At 37.6% G+C, this 25,839-nt stretch overlaps 1 protein-coding gene across 3 annotated transcripts in view; it reads left to right on the top strand.

The window, feature by feature from the left end:
- The window catches only part of gpm6ab (glycoprotein M6Ab), a 105,925-nt gene extending 80,601 nt beyond the window's left edge, over window positions 1-25,324 (top strand). For 2 of the 3 annotated variants that reach the window (XM_037538618.1, XM_037538617.1), the window contains exons 2-7: window positions 7,808-8,000; window positions 14,312-14,468; window positions 15,856-16,009; window positions 17,330-17,406; window positions 18,565-18,630; window positions 23,191-25,324. In XM_037538618.1, the coding sequence (XP_037394515.1) occupies window positions 7,808-8,000; window positions 14,312-14,468; window positions 15,856-16,009; window positions 17,330-17,406; window positions 18,565-18,630; window positions 23,191-23,343 (800 nt within the window). In that variant the 3' untranslated portion in view covers window positions 23,344-25,324. The other variant, XM_037538619.1, reaches the window with a different exon arrangement.
- The last annotated feature ends 515 nt before the right edge of the window (window positions 25,325-25,839 follow it).

Genomic DNA, 25,839 nt, shown 5'->3' with positions numbered 1-25,839 from the left:
GTTTTTAAAAGTTAAAATGCTGTCACCAGTGTAACACAATAAAATTAAAGGCAGAGAAAGGAATAAGTAATTATGTATTAATGACTTAATGAATGGAACTGGGTAGAAAGTGGATTACTTTCCTTACTGACAGACTTGATGTAAAAGTACATGTAACTCACTAAACACCTGTAGTTATCTGTATCTTGATGTATGAAAGCAAATGAGCCTACCTACAAAATATGACCCTGGAAAATGGAAACAGACCGTGATAGATATATAATAGGCTTGTGGTTTTCCATGGATAGGGACATACATATGAAATGTCTTCCAAGACATTCCTTTTCAGAGTTTTGGAATCTTGGCAACAGGTACAATTGGAACAGATGCTAGGATCATTCTTTGAGACCAAAGAAGTATAGACTCAGGCCGTGTGGAGAATAGCTAGTCCTCTAATAAACTTCCACATCTGCCCTGCTCGCGGCCTGCTGGAGCTGGCTAGGGGCCTAATCTCAGAGATAGGAGCTTGAGACAGAGAAGGTTTTACAGACTCCAACAAAGCCTTCTGTCTGCTTTGGGAAAACATACACTATGTGAGGAAAAAGTTGGTATATTTAAATGTTAGTGTGATTTTTTATTTGTTTATTTATGTGGACCATTTTTATAGAATATTTCTCAAGGTCAGTTTGCAAAGAATACATAAATACATGTATATGTTAGTTTGTTATTTTGCATTAAATCATTTTTACAGGATGCATTTGCTATATAAAGCGTGGTGTACTCATGTTTGCAAAGAGAACATTTCACATTAGATGAAAGCACATACTTTTATACCAACCAGAGAACTAAAAATGTCAACAATTACACTATTATTTTGAATACTTTGTATTTTCTGTGCTGTAGAGATTTAACCAGACATGAATAGGCTACAAACAGGACAGACACATTTTAATGCATTTTATACAGATACAAATACAGATATGAATAGCTTGTACACTTTTTGTTACAGTTGTTTATTTGTTTTAACTGCACAGGTACAGTATTGCAACTGCATACTTTACAACAGCAAGTCATTTTAAAATGTTGCAAGAAAATAATTCTGCTGTCGTCTTCCTGTTCAAGGATGTTGTTAATAATCCCACAGTTAATTTCCTGTTCAAGGATGTTATTCATTTTACATAATTAGCAGGTGTTACTAGTTACAAATAACAAATAAAAATTAAAATTTCAGTCATTGAACTATTTGAATCTTTAGATATTGTGTATGTAACAAAGAATAAACAAAACTGTTCTAAATAGTCCTTTTACTCTTTAAACAGCGTGACCTGAAAATGGTCATATTTGGACCTATAAGTGATTCAGTTAAGCCTGCAAAATGCCCCCTCCCCACCTCCCCCCCCCCAACCAGAAGGTCCTTCTGTTATCACTGCATGCTGAAAATACTGTAGCTCTATTTCTTATAGTCCCAAAGGGACTGGAAGATGCTGGTGGTCCATTCAGGTCATTAGCAGGTCTGTCTAGTTTGAATGGCAGTAGGTAGATTATGTCTGAGGAAGCTTTTTTCTGAGGAGGTCATGAACGTGTGAGATCAAAATTTGGAGCTTGGACCAACACTGGGGCATAGGTCAAATTGATTCCTGACCTCTCTGTCACCTCTAAGGAGAAGTATGGTAGAGTGACCCACAAACCCCCCCCCCCGAAGAGCAACTGAATTGTTCAGCTGCAGATTGTGCACTTTCTAGCCATACCACAGTTGTGTTTGTAAGTAGAAGACAAGATATATTATTAACAGTACTATTGTTTTTGTTAGAGTTTTTTTCATTATTCTTTTTCCAATAAAACAAAACCAGACCAAAACCGTAAGTCCTAGAGGCGTGAAACTTCGTCAATGGATAGTAGTCCCTCCTGCTACTCAGGTGCTCAACATGAGCCCAAGGGGGCACTATTACGCAACACAACTCGTTTGGCCCGACTCCTTCCCCGGATGTTTGACAGATATTTTTTTCTTGATTCTTTGGGTCCAACAAAACAACTTTGTAATTTGGACTAGCTCCGCCAACTTAGATTTTGAGCTAATTTGCATAATATGCAAAAACTATATTAATGAAAATCAAGTATATCTTGTACAAATTTTCATATTTGGCCAAACCTAGATGACCTCATGGAGTGCAGTGTTCCAAGCAATTTTGTCATTAGAATTGTATTTAAAAGTGCATAGCTTTTTTAAAATCATTAATTGTTTGAAAATAGCACTTTTGAGCTAGTCCATGGTATTTGAAGGTAACTTCTCAAACCTGGTCTAGAAATACTTTGTAGCCTCTCTAGGTAAATAATTATCCAGCACAATTTTTTCCTTGCAGCCATGGCATTGCTAGCTTAAATTGCTATAGCTCATTAGTCATTACTCCTATCATCTCAGATTTTTAAGATGATTTTAAGTGATTTGAGACTGATGTGGCTTGCAAAATGTAATCCTGATTGGCCCATAGGGGACGATTTAGCACTTAAAAACACTTAACAATCTTTAAAAATGTTATTACAACAATACTACAAAGTCTACAGATAAATAACAGGTGTCCTTTGATTTGGTTCGCTGATCTGAATAACTGTGTAATAACATATTATGTCATAAATTGGACTCCTTCTCTGGAATTTTGAATTTTTCTTTTAAAGAGCAGCTTATTATCCCAAGGTCAAAAGGTCAATCTGAACAAAGCTCATTGAACAACTTTGATGAAGGTCCCTCATCAATTTTCATAACGTGGGGACCTTTGGGCGAATTCTGACCCAATTTCACTGAGGTCCTTTATGATAAAAGAGCCCTCATAAGTGCATTGGGTCTCATTATGTAATGCTTATCAAAGCCTTTAAAATGGAAAAACAAAAATACTTTGCGAACACAATGAAGGCAGATATTTTATCACTACTCAAGTATTTTTGACATATATATATTGATCTTTTGCATGCTCTACAAACCTTTGTAGATCAGTAAAGTGAAATGCAGTAATGGCTATATTTATGATTTGAATTTGAAATTATTGTTGGGTGTACAGTCGTGTTTTGCAGAAGAAAAAAAAAACATCCTTTACATTTTTGCCATTTTCTGGCAATGCACTCAAGCCAAACAAACATGACTCATGCATGCAGCTGATCACAAACTTGTTTTGTGGGAGTGAGTTTTCTGTGTATTGTAGCAGACACAGTATGCAGACCCAGTCTGCTTCTTTAGCAGTATGAACATGTTTAGAATATGTGTACCTGTAGCAGAGCTTCAGTGGACAGCCAACTACAATGACAAGCCTGCGGAAAGCAGTAAAGTATTTAAATCTTGACATATTTTATGTTTAATAAATACATTTTACAGAATTTCTAATCATACTAATTTGTATTTTTGCTGGTTAAAAGTACAGATACCTGCAGCTTTGTACTTTCACAGCTGTGCTAAAGAAATGGGCTATTCCATTGAATCATGCAGCACATTTTCAAGATGAATGAATTACAATTTTGGTTGAATAACAAAATGAAATAAGCGCATTAACATTCATATTCCCTCCTGTTGTTGTTGCTTTTTACAAAGTAGTGACAGTTTAACTGCATGATTACTCAGGTGCTTACTGTAATATTTTGCTGGGACATTTACAGGTCTATGTATTTGGTTAGTGAAGGCTTTATACAGCTTTTAGTCTGTATCTGGTCTTTCACACTTGCACCCATGTACTGAAAAGACAAGCTCCACACTGTTGTTTGCCGTTTCAACATGATGTCAGAGACTCATAATACGTATTTGTTTTATATCAAAATTGTGTAAGTTTAAATTTAATTTAAATGAGCTCCTTTTTTGAACTCCATTTTTCTTACAAAAGCCATTCACTATTAAAAGTCATTAAGAGCTGTTTAAATTGTTTATTTTTATCTGTTTAAAGATTATTTTAAAATATTTGGGTGAGGGATGTGCCTGACGTTCAGCTCCATCTTTATGGTCTTTTCAGCAACAGGTGGTTGCTGATGCTCCAGGACAGCAGCTGCTCAGCTTCTTTTCTGTAGATAGACTCATCAACGTCGGCAATTAGGCCCACCACAGTAGTGTTCTCTGCAAACTTGAGGATCTTCACAGCTGGTTCCTTAGAGACAAAGTCATTGGTGTAGAAACTGAAGAGAAAGGGTGAGAGCATGCAACTTTGTGAAACTGCAGTACTGAGCATCTGAAAGTCTGGCATGTGTTTTCCTAGCCATACCATGCCGTCTCCTGTTTGTCAGGAAATCCACAACCTACCCACAGATGGGATCAGGACGTTTTCTCTAATGTAGGTGATTCCATGATCTGGGTGCTATTTGTGTTCTACAAATTTTTTATTTACAAAGATTTTATAAAGGTCAAAACCATTATAAATATAGATCAAATGTTTTTCATAGCACCTAGAAAATGGTATTTTTGACTGTCCTAGACCCCTAACTACACTTTACCTTAAAATATGACCTTTAAATTACTTGGAAAATCTTATTATTTTGGCCTTGATGTATGAATCCATAAACATTTCAGTTGTGTCCCTTAAAATTCACTCAACCCTGTTACCTGAAAGTATTCACCTCTATGAAATATCTGGAATATTCCACTTGTCATGTATTTAACAGCAGTTTTCATATTGTGATACTGACTGACAAGGTAATTTTGAAAGTATAGCCCTGTTACCTAATTAACCTAATAAAAGTAGAAATTAGATATTGTTCCTAAGATGGTTAACATACTTTGTGAATGGTTAAATGCACGTTTTCTTAGATTTAATGTTAAAAAGGTGATGAGGCCTAAATGGCACCCAATCATGAAATTACCCTTAAACATACTTTGTTAGCTTTATAGCCTTAAATTTAGCAACCTGAAATATAAATTTGAGTTAATGTCTTCATCTGAACCTGGTGTGTCCCTCTTGTACAGTTTGGCAAGTAAGTAAGCGTAGTTTTGTTCTTTTCTGTGTCCCTGTGGAACTCCATCTCTCTCCAGACTGTCAATTTACTGCTTCTCTATTTAATAACACACACTGCATGGCCTGGTTAGCTTAATGGGGAGCCATAATCATCACTACGCCTTTCTTCATTTGCTTCCACCCATCCGTATGTAATGAAAAACAAATATTCAGAATTGCATTTGAGGGCAGCAGCTATTACCATACAGTGCCCCCATTGGGTCACAGACCTGTGTTTTCTTTCCTCTTGTAAATTAGTTAGCCAGTCCAAACTGCTGACAAGAGCTGTCAGGGCAGCCACCCTGAGGGCATCGGTAATGATGAAGATGCTCAGTGGGAAAGAATCATCACACTCAGGGGTAGGACACGGGAGCCTTTGAACAACTTTGAGAGGCATTTTCAAATAGGCCAGGCAATTTCTGCTGATTTGGCATTATATTTGCCATAAGAATGCTTTTGTGTTAAAGAAAGATTACAAGGGAATATCTCAGCACCTCACACTGACATTTTCTGCCCATTTTTACCAGTAGGTTTAGACTTGTACAGAATATATCCAGACCAAGTGAAAAGGCACAGGTGGTGCCTTTCAGTTCAATTCCATGGGCTTATCTATTGCCATGTGCTCATAAAGTTATTATGGAGAGGGAATCAGAGGTATAAGAAATGTTTATCATTGTTGGAATACAGAGCAATGGCAAAAGAATACGCCTTCTTTTAAATTGAGCTTAAGATTTCTAAGATTGAAAACATTCAGAGCAGAAAAAAGGCCAACACAGTGTAGACACAGTACCAGTAATGTAACTTTATTGTATAATATAATAAAAACACTTTGAAAACTGGTGATTAAGCAAAACACCCACAAAGACTCTGGAACCCTGTTTGGTTACAATATGGTACACAGTAAGCAAACACAATGATTTAGAGAGCTTATCTGCCTTCTACGATTTCAGTATTATGAAGACCAAAATTATGATAACAAGAAAGTGGTGTAGTGTGTGAGCAATATTGTTGTGTTCAAATTGGTAAATCGATGGATTATTCCATGCTTATGAATCAGCTTTCTATAAAGTACATGCTATGTAGTGAATAGTGAATGAAAAAAAGAAGGAAAAATTGGACACCAAATGTGTCTTGTTCGATTGACTACATCTGGAAAATTGTGTAAATTAGATTTTTCGCTGAGCTGTTCTTTCTGTGTGAACCATTCAATGCACAACAAAAGTGTTTGTTTTAGCAGCAGTAATGTAGTGTGTTTTGCTCTGCTGTTATATCGAGGCTCTGAGTGATGGGTAGAGTGAGTGGGAGGGTGCAGACAGCTGTGTTGTTTGTGATTCAGTGTCGCTCTGTTGGTCTCTAGAGTGTTGCTTTCTGCACTCATAGCTTTAGGTTGTTCTCGAGGTGCTGCAGAAGTGCCATCCACTTTCTTCAAGAGCTGAAACATTTCAGAAAGAAAAAACACATTATGCACACTCTTTTAGACTGCAGGTTCTGGGGGCACAGGGGCACAGCAGAAGTAAAAGCAGACACAATGTGATTTCATGACCAGCGACCAAAATACAATATACACCGTAATGCTATAAGAGTGGATAACACAAGCTGAAGTACCATGAACATTAGCTTACTTTAAGTTGTGACAGTTTATATAGTTGTTGCTGTTGGGCAGAAAAGTATGTGATCTGTACATATATCCCTGAATGTGGATTGTACTTCCTGATATCATTCTCTTTCAGCAATGAGAAGCATATTTATCCTCCAAAGGGAGAGATGATTGAGAACAACCTCTTACAGTGTAATCTGTTGAACTACGCCATGCTACTGTTGGGCAGATTTTGATGCTTTGTTTTGTTGGGGCAGAGCACAACGTTTATGGCACCCCATAAATCCCTGCTGCTCACAGTCGCAAAGGGACAGCAGTGTGTAATTTTACGATCGATTCTGTTTGTGTGCAGGTGTATTATGGCCATAAATCTTACAGCAGGGCAGGTTTGATTGGTCAGAGTGACAGTAAACTTCCACCTTTCAGACAGCAAACACGAATGGATGGGCTCTTGGTCAACAACAGAAATGCTCTGAGCTCTGCTTCCTCTGAAAGTGACAGATTCAGTTGCATGCTTGAAAACCTGATGACCCATATTGTTTAATGACCTGATAAGGTGACTGGTGCTTTCAGACAGACATTGCTGCACAGATCTAGGAACAGTTTGTCTTGAGTACAGAGCTCACTGACCTAATCTTTTCTAAAAGCATTAAAAACTATCTGACAAACACAAACATTCTGCAAAAACACCAAAAATCTGTGAGTCTCTACCAAACACCAGCATTATGTAATCCCATCATTATCCGAACCCTGTCCTCCACCAGCATTCTCCACCAAGCACCTAGATGATTCTATAATAGAATCGTTCTCCAAACCCTCATTCTCCACCAAACATCAGAATTCTCCAACAAACACCAACTTTCTTTAACAAAGACCATAATTCCAAAAAAACCATCATTCCCCAACCAACACTAGTGTTCTCCAGCATGCACCAACATTCTCAAGAAAACACCAATGTTCCCTATGTTCTCTATTCATTTGTCTTTACTTACCTGCAGAGTTTAGTCCTAATCTGAGAAAATATTACAAAATAAACACCACAGGGGATTAGAACTGTGGCCTTTACTCTAATTGCCTTAATTTTTAATAGAAAGTTCAAATTAAGTTCAATTTAACTTTTTTTGCAAAGATCAATCAGTGTTGAAGATGCATCACTTCATAGTTACCAGAAGTTCCACACTTAAAAATGGTTTGCCTTTCAAAACAAACAAACCTACTTTTTTTGGATATGATTTTAAAGTCTGCTCTTTTGTGTTGCTGTGATTCACAGGGTGCTCTGAGTGCTGTATTAAATGCCTGAGTGGGATTCCCTATGCCTCTCTCATCGCCACCATCCTGCTGTACGCTGGTGTGGCGCTGTTCTGTGGCTGTGGTCATGAAGCTCTCTCTGGCACCGTGACCATCCTGCAGAACTACTTTGAAGTGGTCCGATCACCAGTCGATGCCCTGGATGTCTTCACCATGTGAGTACTGACTTTTAAGGATTGATATGAGCTTGAAATAATCACACATGGTGTGCTAGAATAGAATTAGCATAGATATTCCAGGATTTTAACAGGATTGAATTGAATGATAGGTACCACGAAACTAAGAGTAGCAATTAACAGGGCTGTGATGACTGCTGAATTTCATGACTTGCTTGCTTACATTCACCATTAGTGGCAGGGTTAGCATTTTTAGTTAAACTATCACATTAGGTGTACGCAAATAATTAAAAGCGGGGATTGTATTATTCAGCACAGATTCAGTGACTCTGACTGAAATCACATGTTGACTGACGTCTAAATACAGACTTAAGACTTAAAAACATAATCTAAAGAAAATAATATAATTTTACGCACATGTAAAATGCCTTGCAATCTGTGCTGAAATACATTTCAAATACTAAAATGTACAATCCCAATGCCATTGAAGTTGGGACGTTGTGTATAACACAAATATGAATACGATGATTTGCAAATCCTTTTCAACCTATATTCAATTGCATACACTACAAAGACAAGATATTTTATTTTCAAATGGATAAACTTTATTGTTTTTTGCAAATATTCACTCATTTTTAATTTGATGCCTGTGATGCCATGAACACGTGCAGAATGTGGCTTGACATTGTCTTGCTGAAATAAGCAGGGACGTCCCTGAAAAAGACATTGCTTGGATGGCAGCATATGTTGCTCCAAAACCTGTATGCACCTTTCAGCATTAATGGTGCCTTCACAGATGTGCAAGTTACCCATGCCACGGGCACTAACACACCCCCATGCCATCAGAGATGCTGGCTTTTGAACTATGCACTGATAAAAATCCAGACAATCCTTTTCCTCTTTGGCCCGGAGGACACGACGTCCATGATTTCCAAAAACAATTTGAAATATGGACTCATCAGACCACAGGACACTTTTCCACTTTGCATCAGTCCATCTCAGATGAGCTTGGGCCCAGAGAAGCCGGCGGCGTTTCTGGGTGTTGTTGGTATATGGCTTTCGCTTTGCATGGCAGAGTTTTAACTTGCACTTGTAGATGGAGCGACAAACTGTGCTCACTGACAATGGTTTTCTGAAATGTTCCTGAGCCCATGTGGTAATATCCGTTACAGAATGATGTTGGTTTTTAATGCAGTGCCACCTGAGGGATCGAAGGTCACGGGCATTCAGTGTTGGTTTTCTGCCTTGCCACTTACTTGCAGAGATTTCTCCAGATTCTCTGAATCTTTTGATGATATTATGGACTGTAGATGATGAAATCCCTAAATGTCTTGCAATTGCATGTTGAGAAACGATGTTCTTAAACTGTTGGACTATTTGCTCACACAGTTGCTCACAAAGTGGTGAACCTCACCCCATCCTAGCTTTTGAATGACTGAGCCTTTCAGGGATGCTCCCTTTATACCCAATCATGACATTCACCTGTTTCCAATTAACCTGTTCACCTGTGGAATGTTCCAAACAGGTGTTTTTTGAGCATTCCTCAACTTTCCCAGTCTTTTGTTGTCCCTGTCCCAACTTCTTTGGAATGTGTTGCAGGCATCAAAATGAATGAATATTTGCAAAAAACAAAGTTTACCCATTTGAACATTAAATATCTTGTCTTTGTAGTGTATTCAATTGAATATAGGTTGAAAATGATTTGCAAATCATCGTATTGTTATTATTTGTTTTACACAATGTCCCAACTTCATTGGAATTGGGGTTGTATTTCAAAATATGTTGCTATATTATCCAAATATATTTTAAAATGCATTTACCTTAAGAAATGTAGAGGAAAATACTGCACATAGAAATGCACCATACAAAAATAAATGTGCTTATTAAATAGATTTGGAAATGCATGACACTAGCCAAAATACTGTTTGGAATACCCTTTGAAATGCATTTGTATTCCAGTATTTTAATTTTAAATATTAGCCTATGATCCTTTTACATGGCAAAAGCAAGTGTTGTAGGTATTGATATTCTGTGAATAGCACTTTATTATGACATATGTCCATGCAAAACACAGAAGACAGTACCATTTAATAGTATCTGTAACCTTTGTTAAAACTAAACATAGTTGATAAAAACATAGTATCAAATGTAAATAAATGCATTTTATTAATTTATTTAAGCAACACAGTTGCAAAATTATTTTTGACAAATACATTTGAAATATATATTTTTTTCCATTTGGGTAATAATAAGCCTTTCATTGTGGAAAAACTATAGTCTGTAGTTTGTTCGTACAGCGAGTAGGTAAAGGTAGTGTAGCTGAAGTTGTTGGTTAATCTATCTGATGTGCTAGAAAGTAAGATCTTGCTAAAATCTCTGCCGGATTAGCTATTATGGTAGCTAGCAAGCAAACCTGTTACACAAACTAGAGACTGACCAATCATTTCAAGTTCTTTTGCTTTTTTCCTTTAACGGGAATCTACTACTACTGCTTTTCAGGCTTTTTCCTTTCCTTTAGTATGTTTTAACTTTTTGTGCATGTAAACAGTCTGCAAAGTTACAAAGCTCAAAGTATACCCCAGAGGGAGTAACTGTCTCCCACAGAAATCACTTTTCTCAGCTGCCTGAAATGCCTCATTGGAATTTCAGCCCTTTTTTTGATCACACAATCTCATAACACATTCCTATTGCCCACCTATATAAGTTTGGCATGCTCTTACACAACATACAGCAGCTACTGGAGGCTGGGAAGAGTTGCATTATGTAGCCAAGTTGAGAAGACTTAACTTTCAGGATCAGACTGGCTCAACTTGATATGGCAGAACTGACACCATTGGACAATTAGTCACACCAGTGTTTACAGCTGCTCAAGAGAAAAGGGGCTGTCTGTAGACTGCAAGACAGGGGCGGAACATCTAGGGGCAGAACCACTCTGGTGATGGACCAATCAGAACAGCCTGGGTGACCTGACCAGTCAGAACACACTGAGCTCATCTGAAGGACGGGATAAACACATAGGACACAGGAGCTCTAACAGAGCATTTCAGACAGAGGGCGGATAGAGATATACCGTATGAAAATGTGTTTTTGCAAATTGAAGCTTGTAAATCTGTTGTAGTAGAGCCCAAAACAAAATCTGAACAGTAGAAATGAGCATAATAGGCCCTCTTTAAAAAGCACACTGACTGCATGTAATGTCTATCAGCCTGAAGGTTTTTCATAATAAAAGGCTTGTTGAACTTGACACGTTTTTAGTAGGAATTTCCCTTTGTATAATGCAGTGCCAGCTAATAATGCTAATAATGAGTCTAATCAAAAATTCGCTACCAAAGATTTAAGATTCTACTCACACTCCACCCCAGAGACTGCAGAATAAGCCTCGCATGTACAGACTTCTGAACATGTCTGCCATTCGGTAAAATCATAGTTTGATTCTTGACAAAGTATCTTTTACCTAATAAAAATTCTTAATGACATTTGCCCAGATGTAGGCTACACAGTGACAACAACAGGGTAAAAGCTTTCAAAGTGGCCTATTTTCATATATTTCTGTCACTATGAAAGGAAAGTTGTCTTTAGAATGTGTCTCTTTGACACAGAAAATGAAAAATGAGTGTACTCCCTACTGTCCAGGCCATTGTGGGGTTGGTACCTTGGCTGGCCCAGTTACACTGCCTGCTATGGCCATTTCTCAAGCTAACACTGCTGCTCCTTTATGACATTTTATGAATTATTTACTTTAGAGGTAATTACCCCGATCTGAGCTTGTGTGGCTTAGTTTTCAGCCATGCATGAACAAGTCTTCATTCACCACCACCTTTGACCAGTTAAGAATGTTTAAATCTGAGCAGGCTCCTCCAAATCTTGCTCTCAGTGCAATACAGTGCAGTAGTGAGAGTAAAGAATGACTTTATTTGATTCTAGTATTTTAGCAGGTTCCTGTTAAAGACGTTTAATAGAATTATTGACACTTTCCTTTGATAGAGTATTTAGAGCTACCCTCTCTCTCTCTCTCTCTCTCTCTCTCTCTGTATCTGTTCTTTCTCTGTTCCCTTTCTCTGTCTGACCCTGTTACTGCTTGTATTCTCTTCCTTTCTTCCTCTCTGTATCCTTTCTCTTTCTTTCTCTCTCCCTCCCTCTCTCATTTTATTTCTCGTTCTCCCTTTTTCTTTGTTTTCCTTTCACTGTCTCAATGTTGTTTTTTTTCTTTCTCTTTCCTGTTTTCCTTTCTTTTTCTCTCTTACTCACTGTCTTGCCATCTCTCTCTCTCTCTCTCTCTCTCTCTCTCTCTCTCTCTTTCTCTGTTCTCTCTTTCAGTCTCTCTATCCTTTCTTTTCTCTTTCTTTCTGTCTTTTCCTTTTCCTCTGGTTTTCTCCCTCTCTCTCTGTCTCTCTATTGTTTCTTCTCTGTTGTTTTCTTTCTCTCTTCCTTTCTTTCTGTCTCTCTTCCTTTACTTCCTTTTTTCTGTCCTTTCATAGTCTCTCACTTTTTCCCTCTCTCTGTGTCTCTATCCTTTCTTCTCTCTTGTTATCCTTTTCTCTCATTTCTTTTCTCTCCCTCTCCATCTCTTTCATTTTCTTATTTTCATGCTCTCTTTCACTGTTTTCTCACTTATTGTCTCTCTCGCTCATTCTCTCTCTCTCTCTCTCTCTCTCTCTCTCTCTCTCTCTCTCTCTGTTTGTCTCTCTCTTTCTCTTTCACACGGACACATCTACTGTGGAAGATTGATTTTGCAGGCTAGTATGTGAGGTATTGGCTATGGTCCCTCTCAGGGGATTAAACGTTCTGAAATCGCTCTGGGTTGCCTCCGCACACCTGCTCACTGCCATTACCTGGCCAACGAGGAGAGAGAGCGAGAGAAAGGGAGGGAGAAAGAGAAAGGGGGGTTAACCCTTAGAAAGCTCAGTTATTTCTGGCAATAATAAAAGCATGTTGAAAGTTTATATGCAGTATTTTCCAGTCGTAGCTCATTAAATCAAGTGGATTCACTGACAACATTATTGTTTAAAAATAAACTGTATTTTTACAAGACGTTCATGTGCAGAGATAAATATTTGAGGACAGGCAGGGTGAATGTAGGCCAATTTCAAGCAAAAGAAAGGATTTTGGAAGCCATGTGTAAATGAATCAAACCAGGGAGATCTTTCAGCCACTGGGCATTAAAGCGATCGTTGTTAATGTTTAAAGGAGGTGTTTTGAGCAATGGAATCTGCCTCTCCCGATGAACTAATGCTAAAGAAAACACTGGAGTTGGTGCAGCATTATATACTGAAGAATCCATGTCCACCTGTAATTTAGGACTTCTGGCAAATTTTAATAAAACAATAAAAGTAATGATACATTAATGAATACATTAATATTTCATAATATTCAGCTGTGATTGGCTGAGAGGTGCATCAATCCGTCTGTTGTAAAATATTTAATTAACTACATAATTACATTTGCAAACCCCAGTAATAATAGTTGGCTTCTAAGATTTAAGAGTGGAACAGTGAGTGATGGATGGGATTAGAAGAAGGGGAATATATTAAGAGAGAAGCAGAAGGCAGAAAGTGGCAGACATTGGCACAGAAGCAGCAGAACCTGAGGCTGTGAGATTCCATTAGTCACTTGTTCTACTCTGATATGTACTGTACACCCACCAGCCACTGCAGACTGACTATAGCGTGAGAGATTGAATCATTTGACCAAAGATCCCTCTATTTAGTGCAGCTCTGAACTGGCAGTTTAACACAGCATTACATGCCTTGCATGCCATCATGGCCATCAACGGTGGCCTTACTGTCAGTTTAGGTCCCCAGGAATGCCAGAGCTATCGGCAGCTAAGAGAGCATAATTGGCCTCACTTTCTCCGGGTGGGTTGGACAGCCCTCCCTCTCCTTCCAGGGGTGGGCTTTGCTCTAGGCCCCTTAGATTTGCTGCACATGATAATGTGAGAAACTTGTTCCCTACTACATCCTGGAAAATGGAAAATCTAATTTTCCCTGCTTTGTTCTTGTAGGTTTGTAGCATGTAAACAGTGCTAAGGTTCTAAAACACACCCCTCTCCAGTCAATATAGTCCATTAGCTGTAAGAATCAGCCTGTTTTTCAGTGTTTCTGTGATGTCATCAAAACACAACACATTTACATTCATATATACCTGCCTATTCAAGCAAAGAAACAGAGCTTATTTACATATATCAGTCTTAAAGGTACTGTAACAAGAACAGCCTGTTTAACTGTAAGGCATATAATGAATAAGGAAAAACGTCATGTGACCATTAATGAAGTTTTCGATTCCTAAACCCCCACAAGTATAAGGGCATTAGCTGAGTGGAAATGAAGCCTACCTTGCTTCCCCCTCTGTAGGATTGACATTCTGAAGTATGTGATCTATGGAGTGGCAGCAGCATTTTTCGTCTACGGGATCCTGCTTATGGTGGAGGGCTTTTTCACCACTGGCGCCATCCGTGACTTGTATGGAGACTTCAAAATCACCACCTGCGGCCGTTGTGTTAGTGCCTGGGTAAGACACACGGGTCTGTTGACACAACTGTCTGAACAGTCTGAAATCATGTGTCAATTTATAAGTGCTCTTATTGTCTTCAATAGTCACACATATAATGTATGTAGAAAATTCATGTATGGTATAGATTGAAAGTAGACACCAAATGATAGATTTAGATGTCATTCATGTGGTCAAGTATTTTGGGAACAACAAAAAATATACTGTTATATTTTATAATATAATATTATGTAATTCTACCTATGTATAGCAATATCTTTTCTGGTGTTCTGCCAAAAGACTATCACTTTTTAAGTCATTCTGAATATTAATTTTATTATATGTTCATTTGGATGTTACAGCTTTCTCTGTTCTTTTGGAACTAGTGAGAATTCTGATCACATTTCAGATTTACAAATTATTTTGAATCTGTAAAGTTGTAAAGAATACTACAGTATTAATATCTTCTATGATATCCTCCAAAACAGTTGATTTTATACTGTTAACAGGGCTTAAAAACAAGTTAAATATGAGGGTAGTAAATTGGTGTAAGTTTCCAAGTACTGGTCTTAAATTATCATCCAGTTTCTATTGACCTACCCATGCTCTGCTCACAAAGGTGTTCTTTCATAGCAACCATTGCTAGGATGCATTATAGAAGCTTGCCAAAAATGCCTTTTAACAGAGAAACTGTACAACACAATGGGCCTTAATCATCAAAGCTGCATAAGAAGGAGTGCAGATTTGACCATCTAACGTTTGAAGTACTCTGCATCTTATTCGGGATTTTTTTTGTGCACCATGGAAAGAAGTGAAGATTTGAGCACAAATGATGAAACACTTTTAGCATGTGACCAATCACAAGTCTTCATTATGGAGTCAATAAAACGACAGCATTCAGTGGCTCATGAGCCAGTGACTGCTTGTGAGGGCCATGTGCACAAATTAGTATTATTGTTATTTTCTATGAAACAGCATATTTATGGATGGAGCATGAAAGACAAAAGAGATTTTGACAAAAAAAGACAAAAGAGTCTGTCCTACTGTGAGAAAAAAACACCCTTCCTATGGATAAGTAAAGTGAATTGATCTTTCTCTGCTAGCTTGCAATATGACACCTTAATTGACTGCAAATAAATACTGTAGTTATTTGATATGCTGACAAATTGAACCATGTCTTCATTCAGGTCTTTAAAATAAAGCTTTACATAAGAGCTTTACTGTACATAAGAGACACTCTCTTAACTTGATTGACAGTCCTGTTGGTGAGTCTCTGATCTTAATGGAATAATGCTGTTTAAGAGTATTGAGTTAGTGATGTTATTAAAGTGTCTCTAATTAATTATATCTTACACTTCCTCTGTTACCTCACATTCCTTATTTTCCTCGTTCTCTCTCCTCCTCTCAGTTCATCATGTTGACCTACATCTTTATGCTGGCCTGGCTTGGGGTCACCGCTTTCACCTCTCTGCCTGTCTTCATGTACTTCAACATCTGGAACACCTGCCAAAACACCACTCTGGTGGAGGGGGCCAACCTGTGCTTTGATTTGCGCCAGTTTGGTGAGCGATTCCTCTCTTTATCTCTATTAAACAGCCTTTAAAGCTATCTATTCAGAGCTACACTGCAGTACTGCATGTTCAGCTCCTGTATGAAAACACAAAACATAACTTTTGTTCTTCTAACTATATCTGTCTTTTGGGGATTGTAAAATCAGTAAATATAAATGTAAATATACCCATGCAGCCAAAATTCACACCACTTAACCCACATTCAGTATAATTCAGTTTTAAAGGATAGTTTTCCAACTTCTATTTATTTGTGACAATTTGTGGCTGCTTTTGTTACCTTAAGGCCCTTAAGACTGATGCAGTACTGTACAAAAGTTTTAGACATCTGAGGTGTAAAAGAAAAACAAAATCAGATTCAAAAAGCTGTTTATCTTGTCAGTATGTTTTCATCTATGCAATAGCTATGGGCCTCCAGGAGAAATCTGTAAACAGACTTTGTTAAATTTGTTCTTCAAATTAGCTCGCAAGACTACTTTTTTTTTTTTTTTGCTACTCTGTTATGTTTATTTGTATTTATTTTAATAACATAGCAATTCTGCAAGCACAAACACACTTATTCCCAAGATAAATGTGCTTAGGTGCTTAAGACTTTTGCACATTACTGCATTCACAGTAAAAAAAAAAAAAGGTTTACATTTTTTTAAGAAGTTACTAAAAGTTAGTGGCCTTCATTACCTACAATGAACTTCAAATATACAACAGAATACTTCCAAAAGTAAGTTAACACAAAATTGTTTCTATTATCTTAGTGTTAGAAGTTCATTGAACTTTAATTTAGGGCAACTAGGTTACTTGCATGTTTTTTTTCCATGTAAATGCCCTGTGTTCTGTTTGGCTGCCCTGTATTGTGCCTTGTTCTAAAACAGTGAACAAACACCAGTTTATTACTTATTCATGAATTGGACAGTTATATTTAAATGTGTTCATGACTGTGACATCACAAATGTTTTAGTCACTTTCATATGTGACTCCTGTAGATTGAGGGGTATATTTTCACTGTCCAAAAAAATCTCCAATCTTCATCACATTAACTTGCATTAAATGTTAAGAACGTTTTTAAAGTTCATGTTTTGGAGATACATGTTTTCTGTTTGGACAGCAATGATATATCAGTGTTATATTTTTAGTCTAACAATGTTTCCATATTGAATCAGTCATTTATTTAAAAAAAAATCCATATCCATGTAACAGTCCTTGTTCACCTATATATTCTCTCACATTGTTGCTCTACACAACAAGATACAGTACTGTGGCTTAGTTAAACCCCTTACAGTGAGAGTTAACATGTTTCTCCTCTGTATCTGCTCTTAGGAATCGTGACCACAAATGAGGAGAAGAAAGTTTGCACAGGTTCGGAGAAGTTCTACAAGATGTGCGAGTCTAATGAGGTCAGTGGGCAGAACTGAATGTCTTTCATCTCCTCTGATGGCCTTCATCTGTATTCAGTCTGGTCCTGCAGTCAGTCTCTTAGAGCTCTGAGGGAGGAGGGAGTGATATTTCTCCTCCATGTATGTTGCTGATCCTCTGCCCTTTACTGCTTTTACATCCTCAGTGATTCACAAGAGCGGGGATTCCTCTTTTAGCACTGTCTGGTGTGAAATGCAGTGCTGGGCAGTGGTGATAACCAAGGACGTGCATAAAGGAATGACCAAACCTGTGGGAAATATCTTGCAAGGACTGGATTTATTTGATTCAAATGTGTACTCCACATGAATAAAGTCTGTTAGGCCTACAACAACGCAGCAAATTTATATAAAGCAACTTAACTGAAAAACTTGTGTTGATGTAATGTACTCTCATTGGCCACTTCATTAGGTACACCTACATGGTATCTAAGCCCATTGCCCATTTTTTTCGGGCTACTTACCATATAGGTGAATTTGTAGTTCTACTATTACAGATTGTAGCCCTTCTGTTTCTCTGCATAATTTGTTAGCCCACCCCTCCCCATTTATTCTGTCCATTAATAAACACAACCCCGCAGGAGCACAGCAGGGCGAGTATTATTTTGGTGGTGGAGCATTTTCAGCACCTTAGTGATGCTTACTGTTCACTCTATTAGATACTCCTACAATGTAGAGTTAGAGACAGCAGCTCATCTGTTGCTGCACAGGTGGTGTTGGTCATCCTCTAGTCCTTCATTCACTGGTCAGTTACTGCCAAAAAAAAATCTTACTGCCCAGATAAATTGTTGTAAATAATTTGCTTAAATTAAAAACACCTTTGCATAGTTGTGTATATAAAATAATTATGTAAACATGTACACTTCAGTTCAGCAGAGGTATCTCCTGTTTTTGTCACATTCTGAGACACCTTAGAGAACCTGTTATTGCAATAATAATATGGAATTAGGAAGAGGTTGTGTGTGTGATCTTCAGTATCCTAAATGAATTCAGGTTAGTGCAGGTGGGCGGGCAGGGGGCTGTGTTTACTGAGAGGAGTGTAAGTGTTTTAGGGAGCTTCTTTTGGAGTGTGTTTACTGGGCTGAATCATAGTGTGTATTTAGGGTTCTTGATTTGATTTTTTTTTTTGGTCTCCTCCTCCAGCTGGACCTGACATTCCACTTGTTCGTGTGTGCTCTGGCGGGGGCAGGAGCAGCCGTCATCGCCATGGTGAGCTATTTTTCTCTCTGTGCCTCTATTGCTCTCCATCTCTCTTTCACTTCTTCCATGTATCATCATTTCCAACACACTCTCTCTCTTTCTCACTATCACTTTCTCTATCTTTCTTTGTTCACGCTCTCTCTTATCTGCTCTATCTCTCTTCTCTCTTTTTATCTCTTTATCTCTTTCTCATACTCTCCTGTTTTCTTTCTTTTTATCTGTCTTCATCTTTATCTCTCTCTTGCTCTCTCTCTGTGCTGTAATTATCACCTCTGATAAAGACGGGCTGTATACACATAGATAGTAGCAGGGATGTGAAAGAGAGAGAAAGGAGGTGAAAAGCACAGCTGGCCTGTGAAACTCAGAGTGACAGGCATTCTTTGTTTAGCTTCATTTCTAAACGTCGTCATTTATTTCACATTAGCGTTAGTGTTATAAATCAACTGAAGAGTAATAAGCAACAAGCGTATACAGCATGTAAACCAAGTACATGTAAACATAGATGTATAAACATATAAACCTATAAACATGAGTGTAAAAGCATCATAAACCGAGAGAGAGAGAGAGAGAGTGACAGAAAAATATCAATAGAGAGAACGAAAAAGGAGACGGAGAGAAAGAGAGAAGAAGAAGCATACAGTGCAAGAGAGAGCGAGAGAGAGAAGGAGGCAGGGTGACGGAGAAAGAGTAAGAGGAATGCTCAGCATCGAAAATGCATGGGGTGCTGTTGCCATGGAAACAGGAGAGGAGAGGAGATGAGAGAAGAGAAGGGATAGGCGGCTAAGTGAAGAATCGTCTCATGAGAAAATGCTTCTTGCTTCCACTTTAGACTAAAGAGAAGGAAAAGCTCACATAATGAAAGTATAACAGTCAAATCAGAGTGTATTACATAGCTTTTCTAAACTTCCAGTTAATACAAAGAGGCAGGTGTGGATGTATGTGAGTGTGTGTGGTGAGCAGTAACATATGATCACTGCTGCAAAATCCACGGTTCCTGTTTTGCTTGATGCAAAATATGGGGTTCCTTCTTAGATGTACACCTCATTTCACAGCTCAGGCTCAAGCATAATGCACAAACCAAACATGAGTGCATGCAGCTCAAACATTTCTGCTTGTGGTCTTTTAATTATATAATTACATCATGCCTTTTATAAAACTACCACTGCGCTCTTGCTGTTGGAGCATTTTCAGTAAAAGCTCGCCACCCAGTGGCGCATGGGGGCATGACAGTGTTTATTATTTGGGTGTTCATAACAGTGGTTTCAAAGCAGCAGTTTTACAGTGGTTTATGTCTGAATGCAGCATCAACAAACTGTCACCAGCACTGTCCTATACAGCCATACACAAAAGTTTCAATAAAGAGAAATAGTTTAACACATCTTCAACAGGGAACAAACTACTTTCAATTATTTATATTGCTTGCTAAGTTTGATATATTGAAAACATGTTACATTTTATTTAAAAAAAAGATATATTTGGTTTCCCATTTTTTGCCAACATGCTAAAATTAGGCAAATAAGTAGTAATCATGCATTAAAATGCACAGAGGTGTGTTCTCTGTAGAGGATGTTTTATTATTTTCACTTTTAAAAGCAACGAGAAAAAAAAAAACTTGGGGCAAACAAGCCATACTCAACTCATATTCACTCTGAGTCACAGCTACAGGCATCCTTAATTGCAATGCTTTGACAGAATAAAAGTACAGGTTTTTATTTAATGTAGTTATTAATTCTGTATTTGTACATGTAAAGTTTGATGTCTTGCAATGACGCAACTTGGTCTTGACAGCATAAATAAACAAAGCTTGTACAAATTATTATACATAAATACATATATAATTATTATATATAAATACATTAGTCATTTTATTAGCACATTTATACCATATGCCATATAGCTCCCTGCTGCTCTATTCAACAATGGAAAAGGACCACCATAGGACTGCTGCTGATTACAAATTTTTTGGGTGATGGACCTTTCTCACTACAGCAATGTTAGCCAAAAGGAAGTAGGATGTTAGTGTGTGACTGCTGGTACCATTGTATCAGTCATAGCAGCATTGCTGGGGTTTAAGTTGTATTCTTATGGCTGCATTATGGACTGTTTACAAAATAGTGAAATAAAGGTACACCTCATCTTTAAAAGCTATGCTCTCCTTGGATTAATCGTGCGGGACCAATCTCCTAGCTCAATGTCAAAACTATTAACAGACAGACTTATGCTGGCTCTTAGATAGGCTAGACCTATTTGTGTTATTGCATTTACTAAAAATCACTTTAATATAATGTCAACAATAAATGTCATTACAGAAAATGTTAAGAAAAGTTAGCCAGTTAGTTAGCTTTTCTTAGCCTGGCTGTTAAGAATTAAACAGATTAAAGAAAATACAATGCTCATAATAAAGTCAGTGGTAGTTCTATGGTGGTCGCTTATTGAATCTAATATTTTGTTTACCCCCTGTATAAATATGCATTGTCCTCACCAATCACACGGCAGAGTTGCCTTGTCCACCCACATAGCCTTAACAAAACAGTGTTCCTCTAAGGCAGAGGGCCTATTCTTGTTCCTTCCTGCAGGGTCTAGTTCCAACCACAATCTGCTACACTTGTTCTAGCTAATCAACTTCTTCGGAAGTCTTTAAATGGCTAAATCAGATGCATTCGTTTGATATAAGGCAGGGCAGCATGTTAGATGCAAGTTGGAGCCTAATCTGACTGCCTGTCATTCATCCTTCCGTCTATCCCTGTTTGTTTAACTGCCAGCATTCCCTGGGTGCACATCCAGCAATGACGTGAATAAGTACCCTCTTTATATTATGATGTAAAAGCTGGATAAAGTCTTAAGTGAACCATAGACACAGTTGCATAGTCTTGAACTGCAGTAATAGAGCCTGTTTTGTTTATATCTCTGTGGTCTCATTGTTGTGTTTCTGCTTCACTGGTGTAGTGGACTGGGCGTCTTGGACTGAGGGCTGTCAATCATGCATGCTTAGTAGAATATTAGGATCATGTCCTAAAATCTCTTAGATACTGTAGGTTGAATAGTTGATTTTAAGTTATATTTTACTAGATTTCTCGTATTTTTTCCATTCAAACTTGTGAATGTTTAATATAGCATTCAACTTAATATTTTACACAGTGTTCTCTTTAGACATTAAATCACAATGCATTACAATATATAGATGTTTCTGTATTGTTTGTAAACATTATGTAAATACTATGCTTATTTGTATAGATCAACCTGTTTTACTTTAGCAGTGTAGAAAACCTAGTAATTTTTATTAGCTAAGCTGCATTTGAACGTAAGTAAAGGACAATCAACCATTTATTGTGCTTCACTACATATACACCCTTTAGCTATGATCTGAACCACCTTAGAGTATTTTTTATCCAAGCCCAGAAATATTGTGCAGATTTTTAAAGAGCATATTTGGGTATTACATAATTTTTTAACTGAATTGGTTGGCACTGAGTGACAGGACTCCTCTCTCCCTCTGCTGTGTCTCTGTGATGTGGGTGCTCATGCAACAGGTGGCGTCTGTGTCTGTCCTCATCCGTAATTATACCACGCTTATGACTCAGAGCCTGGGGAAATACTGCACGCGCTTCTGAGGTTCCAGCTTCAGCATGGGGCCCAATACTCCGCGTACCCCCAACTTACATACCCACTCCAGCCAGGGAAGCTATCTGTGGAGCCCTGGGACCCATCTCCATTGGCCATGAAACAACGAAAATGGACATTATTCAATTCTGATCTAACATCCTTTAATTGGCTTCATTAAAATACTGCCCACACTTCTGTATATTATAACTGCCTTTTGATTGCACTACCACCCACCTACTCTATCCTGTCTTGCATGAGATGGAGCAGGTTAACCAACTGAGCCGTGTGTGAAGAATCCTTCGAACTAAAACTAACCTGGCTCATCTTGGAGTATAAGCTTGTATTTCCTTTTGTGGTGTTCAGTAACACAGTTGCTTGGTTGATGTAATTTATAATGACTGACTATGCAAAGTGGTGTGACCATAATTTGGGCTGGAATGATCTGGAATGATGTTCCAGCACCTTCTGGGTATCTTGGAAAAGGATAAAATGCTGCCACCTTTTCAAAGATTCTGCATAGTTAAATGGTATAGATGTCAACAAAGTTATTCAGAGTGGTTTAATATAAAATGCTGCATTGTAGAGAAGCTTGCATAGTTAGCCAATTGTAGGCCAATTGGTAGCTTTGTGGACTAGTTTGTGGACTAGCTACGTACATTTGCTATGAAATGACAACCTTCCAGGTAGTCGATTGGCAAGGTATATGAATTGTATAGACTAATTTGTAGCTGATTAGCGTGCTAAGTCAATTTCTCTAACTAGCTACAGTAACTCTGTAAGCTAACTTTAGCAAATTTAGAAAGAATTCCACCACCTTCCAAATTCCCATTTAATCCCTGCCTAATCATGTTGTGGCCTAAACATTTGGGGGTTTAATGAGCTAAACGTTTCCAGTTTGAGACAAATAACTGCTGTCCTTTCCTTCACTAACACGTCTCCCCTCCTGGCATGGCTGTGTTCCCGTAGGTGCACTACCTGATGGTGCTGGCAGCTAACTGGGCCTACGTGAAGGACGCCTGCAGGATGCAGAAATATGAGGACATCAAGACCAAGGAGGAACAGGAGCTGCATGATATCCACTCTACCCGCTCCAAAGAGCGCCTCAACGCTTACACATAAACCACATACACACTCTTACAAACACACACACACAGAAACTCATACACAAACAAACCCAAGCATGCCCCCCCTGTTCCTGAAGAACACATACACAAACACATTCATATGTGTAAACATGCTTAATTATGTCTTTTAAATTGAATTTGAGTTGCAGGATTAGGGAATCAGGGAGGGTTTTGGGTGGGACTGGGGTTAATTTTTTTTTTTTTTTAATTACGGGTGTGACGCAGAATGTTGGTCAAGGGAAGTGATGATTAGCCCTATGGCAACGTCTCTGACTACCCATAACTCACTTCTTTCATTCTTTAATCTCTCCTCCTGTACCTTCCTTTTCACTTGTTTTTCCAAACTCTTTTAAGACACAGACAGCACACCATCCAACAGCACATAAAAGAGTGACTTGTGTCTTTTTTCTTGTTTAGACCACATAATTCTCATGGCCACCTTAGCTTTCTTGACACAATTTTCCCACTTTCTTAACATAGCAATCTTAAGTTACTCAAACAGGGCTCCACTTATCGAATGAACAAACCTTCCTTTTTATTTTCAACCTTAAGAAACCAAAATGTGACCAAACTTTGTATGATTTTACAGGTAAACTTTTCACAGCTGCCAAAACTTGGCATCTTGCAACAGCATTAAAAAAACAATGTACAGATTCTTTTCCAGCAAATTCTTTATTGGTTGGGAGTGCCAGGGATTTCAACACCGTACCATAAAGTGACTTCTTACTACTGTTCTGCTGTAGCTTGGCCTAACTCTGAAATGTCTGCTAGCTACTCTAAGTAAATCATGAAGCTGCAGCATTGGTGCTTCGTCTCAAACTGTTTGTTAAGCTGTGAAGCGCATAGTTGCTCTAGAAGTGGTATGTCTTCAGGTGGGTTGTGGAGGAGGAGGATGTGAGTAGAGGAAATGAGGGATTTTTTCCAAGACTGTCACCCTTTCTGATCGACTGCCCATTTAGGATTTGCCTTGGAGAGACTCTGTAGATATCTTGATTTTTCTCTCATTCATCACAAGCCATAATCTCATTTGCAAATAACATTGTTCAGTTTTTTTTTGTTTCTTTTGCTTAGTTTTAGCTTTAACTTTTTAAATGCAAGATTTTTTGTCACTCCTCTGCACTGTATATATATATACATATATATATAACTCTATATAAATGTATACATATATTTCACTTTGGTTTCAGGTCATATCTATGAAGTTTAAAGAACATGCACACTGACATTTATACTCTTCAAGTGAAAGGTGCCACACAGGGTTCTTTGAGTGATGCCATAGAATGACCACATTTGGTTCCTTAAAGAAAACTGACCATTTATAGGATTTTAGAGCTTTTACATTATGCAGAAGATCTTTCAAGTTACTTTAATCAGTCAGATCTTTATATAAGCAAGTGTAATTTAATATGTTTACACAAGAACCCAGGCAAGAGAATAGGGAGAACAAAAACCACAATAGTAAAACAATGCAAAAGTAAAATAATAAAAAAGTATTAAAGTCCCAGAAGATAATAGCAAGTAAAATGAAATAGATAAATTAGAAACACAAGCAAAAAATATGAATAACAGTTAAAAAATAAAATTGTGTAAGTTAAATAAAATTAAAATAATCTTGTGTATATAAGAAAAAAAGATTCTGTAAACAAACACCCACTAAAATTTTTTAGGGTACCAAATGTGGTTCTTCCATTCTGTTGCATAAAGAACCCTTTTCCTTTATTTTTCAGTGTTGTTGATACTTTAGAGATCACTGCTGGGGATAAAAAAATATCCAAATCTAAGTGGCAAGTCTAATAATAAAACCACTGGTCCAGTTGCCAAAAAAAAAAATCACATATGAGGGTTTAATATACTGTTTGCTGAAATATTCATTTAATGGCATGGAATGTCCTAAATGAATATATATATACACTGTTCTTGAACATGGACCAAACTCTTTTGGCTCAATCTTGCCTATTTCAATGTCCCTGAGTTTGCAGAAGTGTCTCATGATTCAGTTGCCTGACGATAGAGGTTTTTGTCAGTTTCAAAAAGACTTACACAAATGAAGCTAGTATTTTTTGTGCACTTATTGACCATTGTGAGCTCTTTCTCAGTGTAAGTGCATTTGGATTCAAGGCTGAATCCCTGTACTGTTATTAGTCATACAGCATTGTTTTTTAAACAGAAAAAAAGAAACTGTATTAGGTAAAGACAGTGAACATAGCTGTTATTTGTGGCATGGTTATGCATTTATGGTAATAGTTTTAACTGACTCAAAGAAAAAAAATAAAGGAAAAAAAAGTCCTGCTTTATTTTGATTTTTACACATTGTCTTGCTGAGGTCAGCTCTTTTTTTCTTATCTAGTGTGCAGTATCAGATTTGCTAAGCTAACAGTATTAAAAGCTAAATATCTTATTAGGTTGTAGTGTTTGAGTTTCGTCCTCTCTAGTTTGTAATGATTTTCAAAACCATGTCTTAAAACAAATGACTTGTTATGATGTTACGTAT

The sequence above is a fragment of the Pygocentrus nattereri genome, chromosome 5 (genome assembly GCF_015220715.1).
Source record: "Pygocentrus nattereri isolate fPygNat1 chromosome 5, fPygNat1.pri, whole genome shotgun sequence".
Classification (NCBI taxonomy): Eukaryota; Metazoa; Chordata; class Actinopteri; order Characiformes; family Serrasalmidae; genus Pygocentrus; species Pygocentrus nattereri.
The sequence above is the reverse complement of the archived record's forward strand: the minus strand, read 5'-3'. Positions and strand labels throughout refer to the sequence as shown.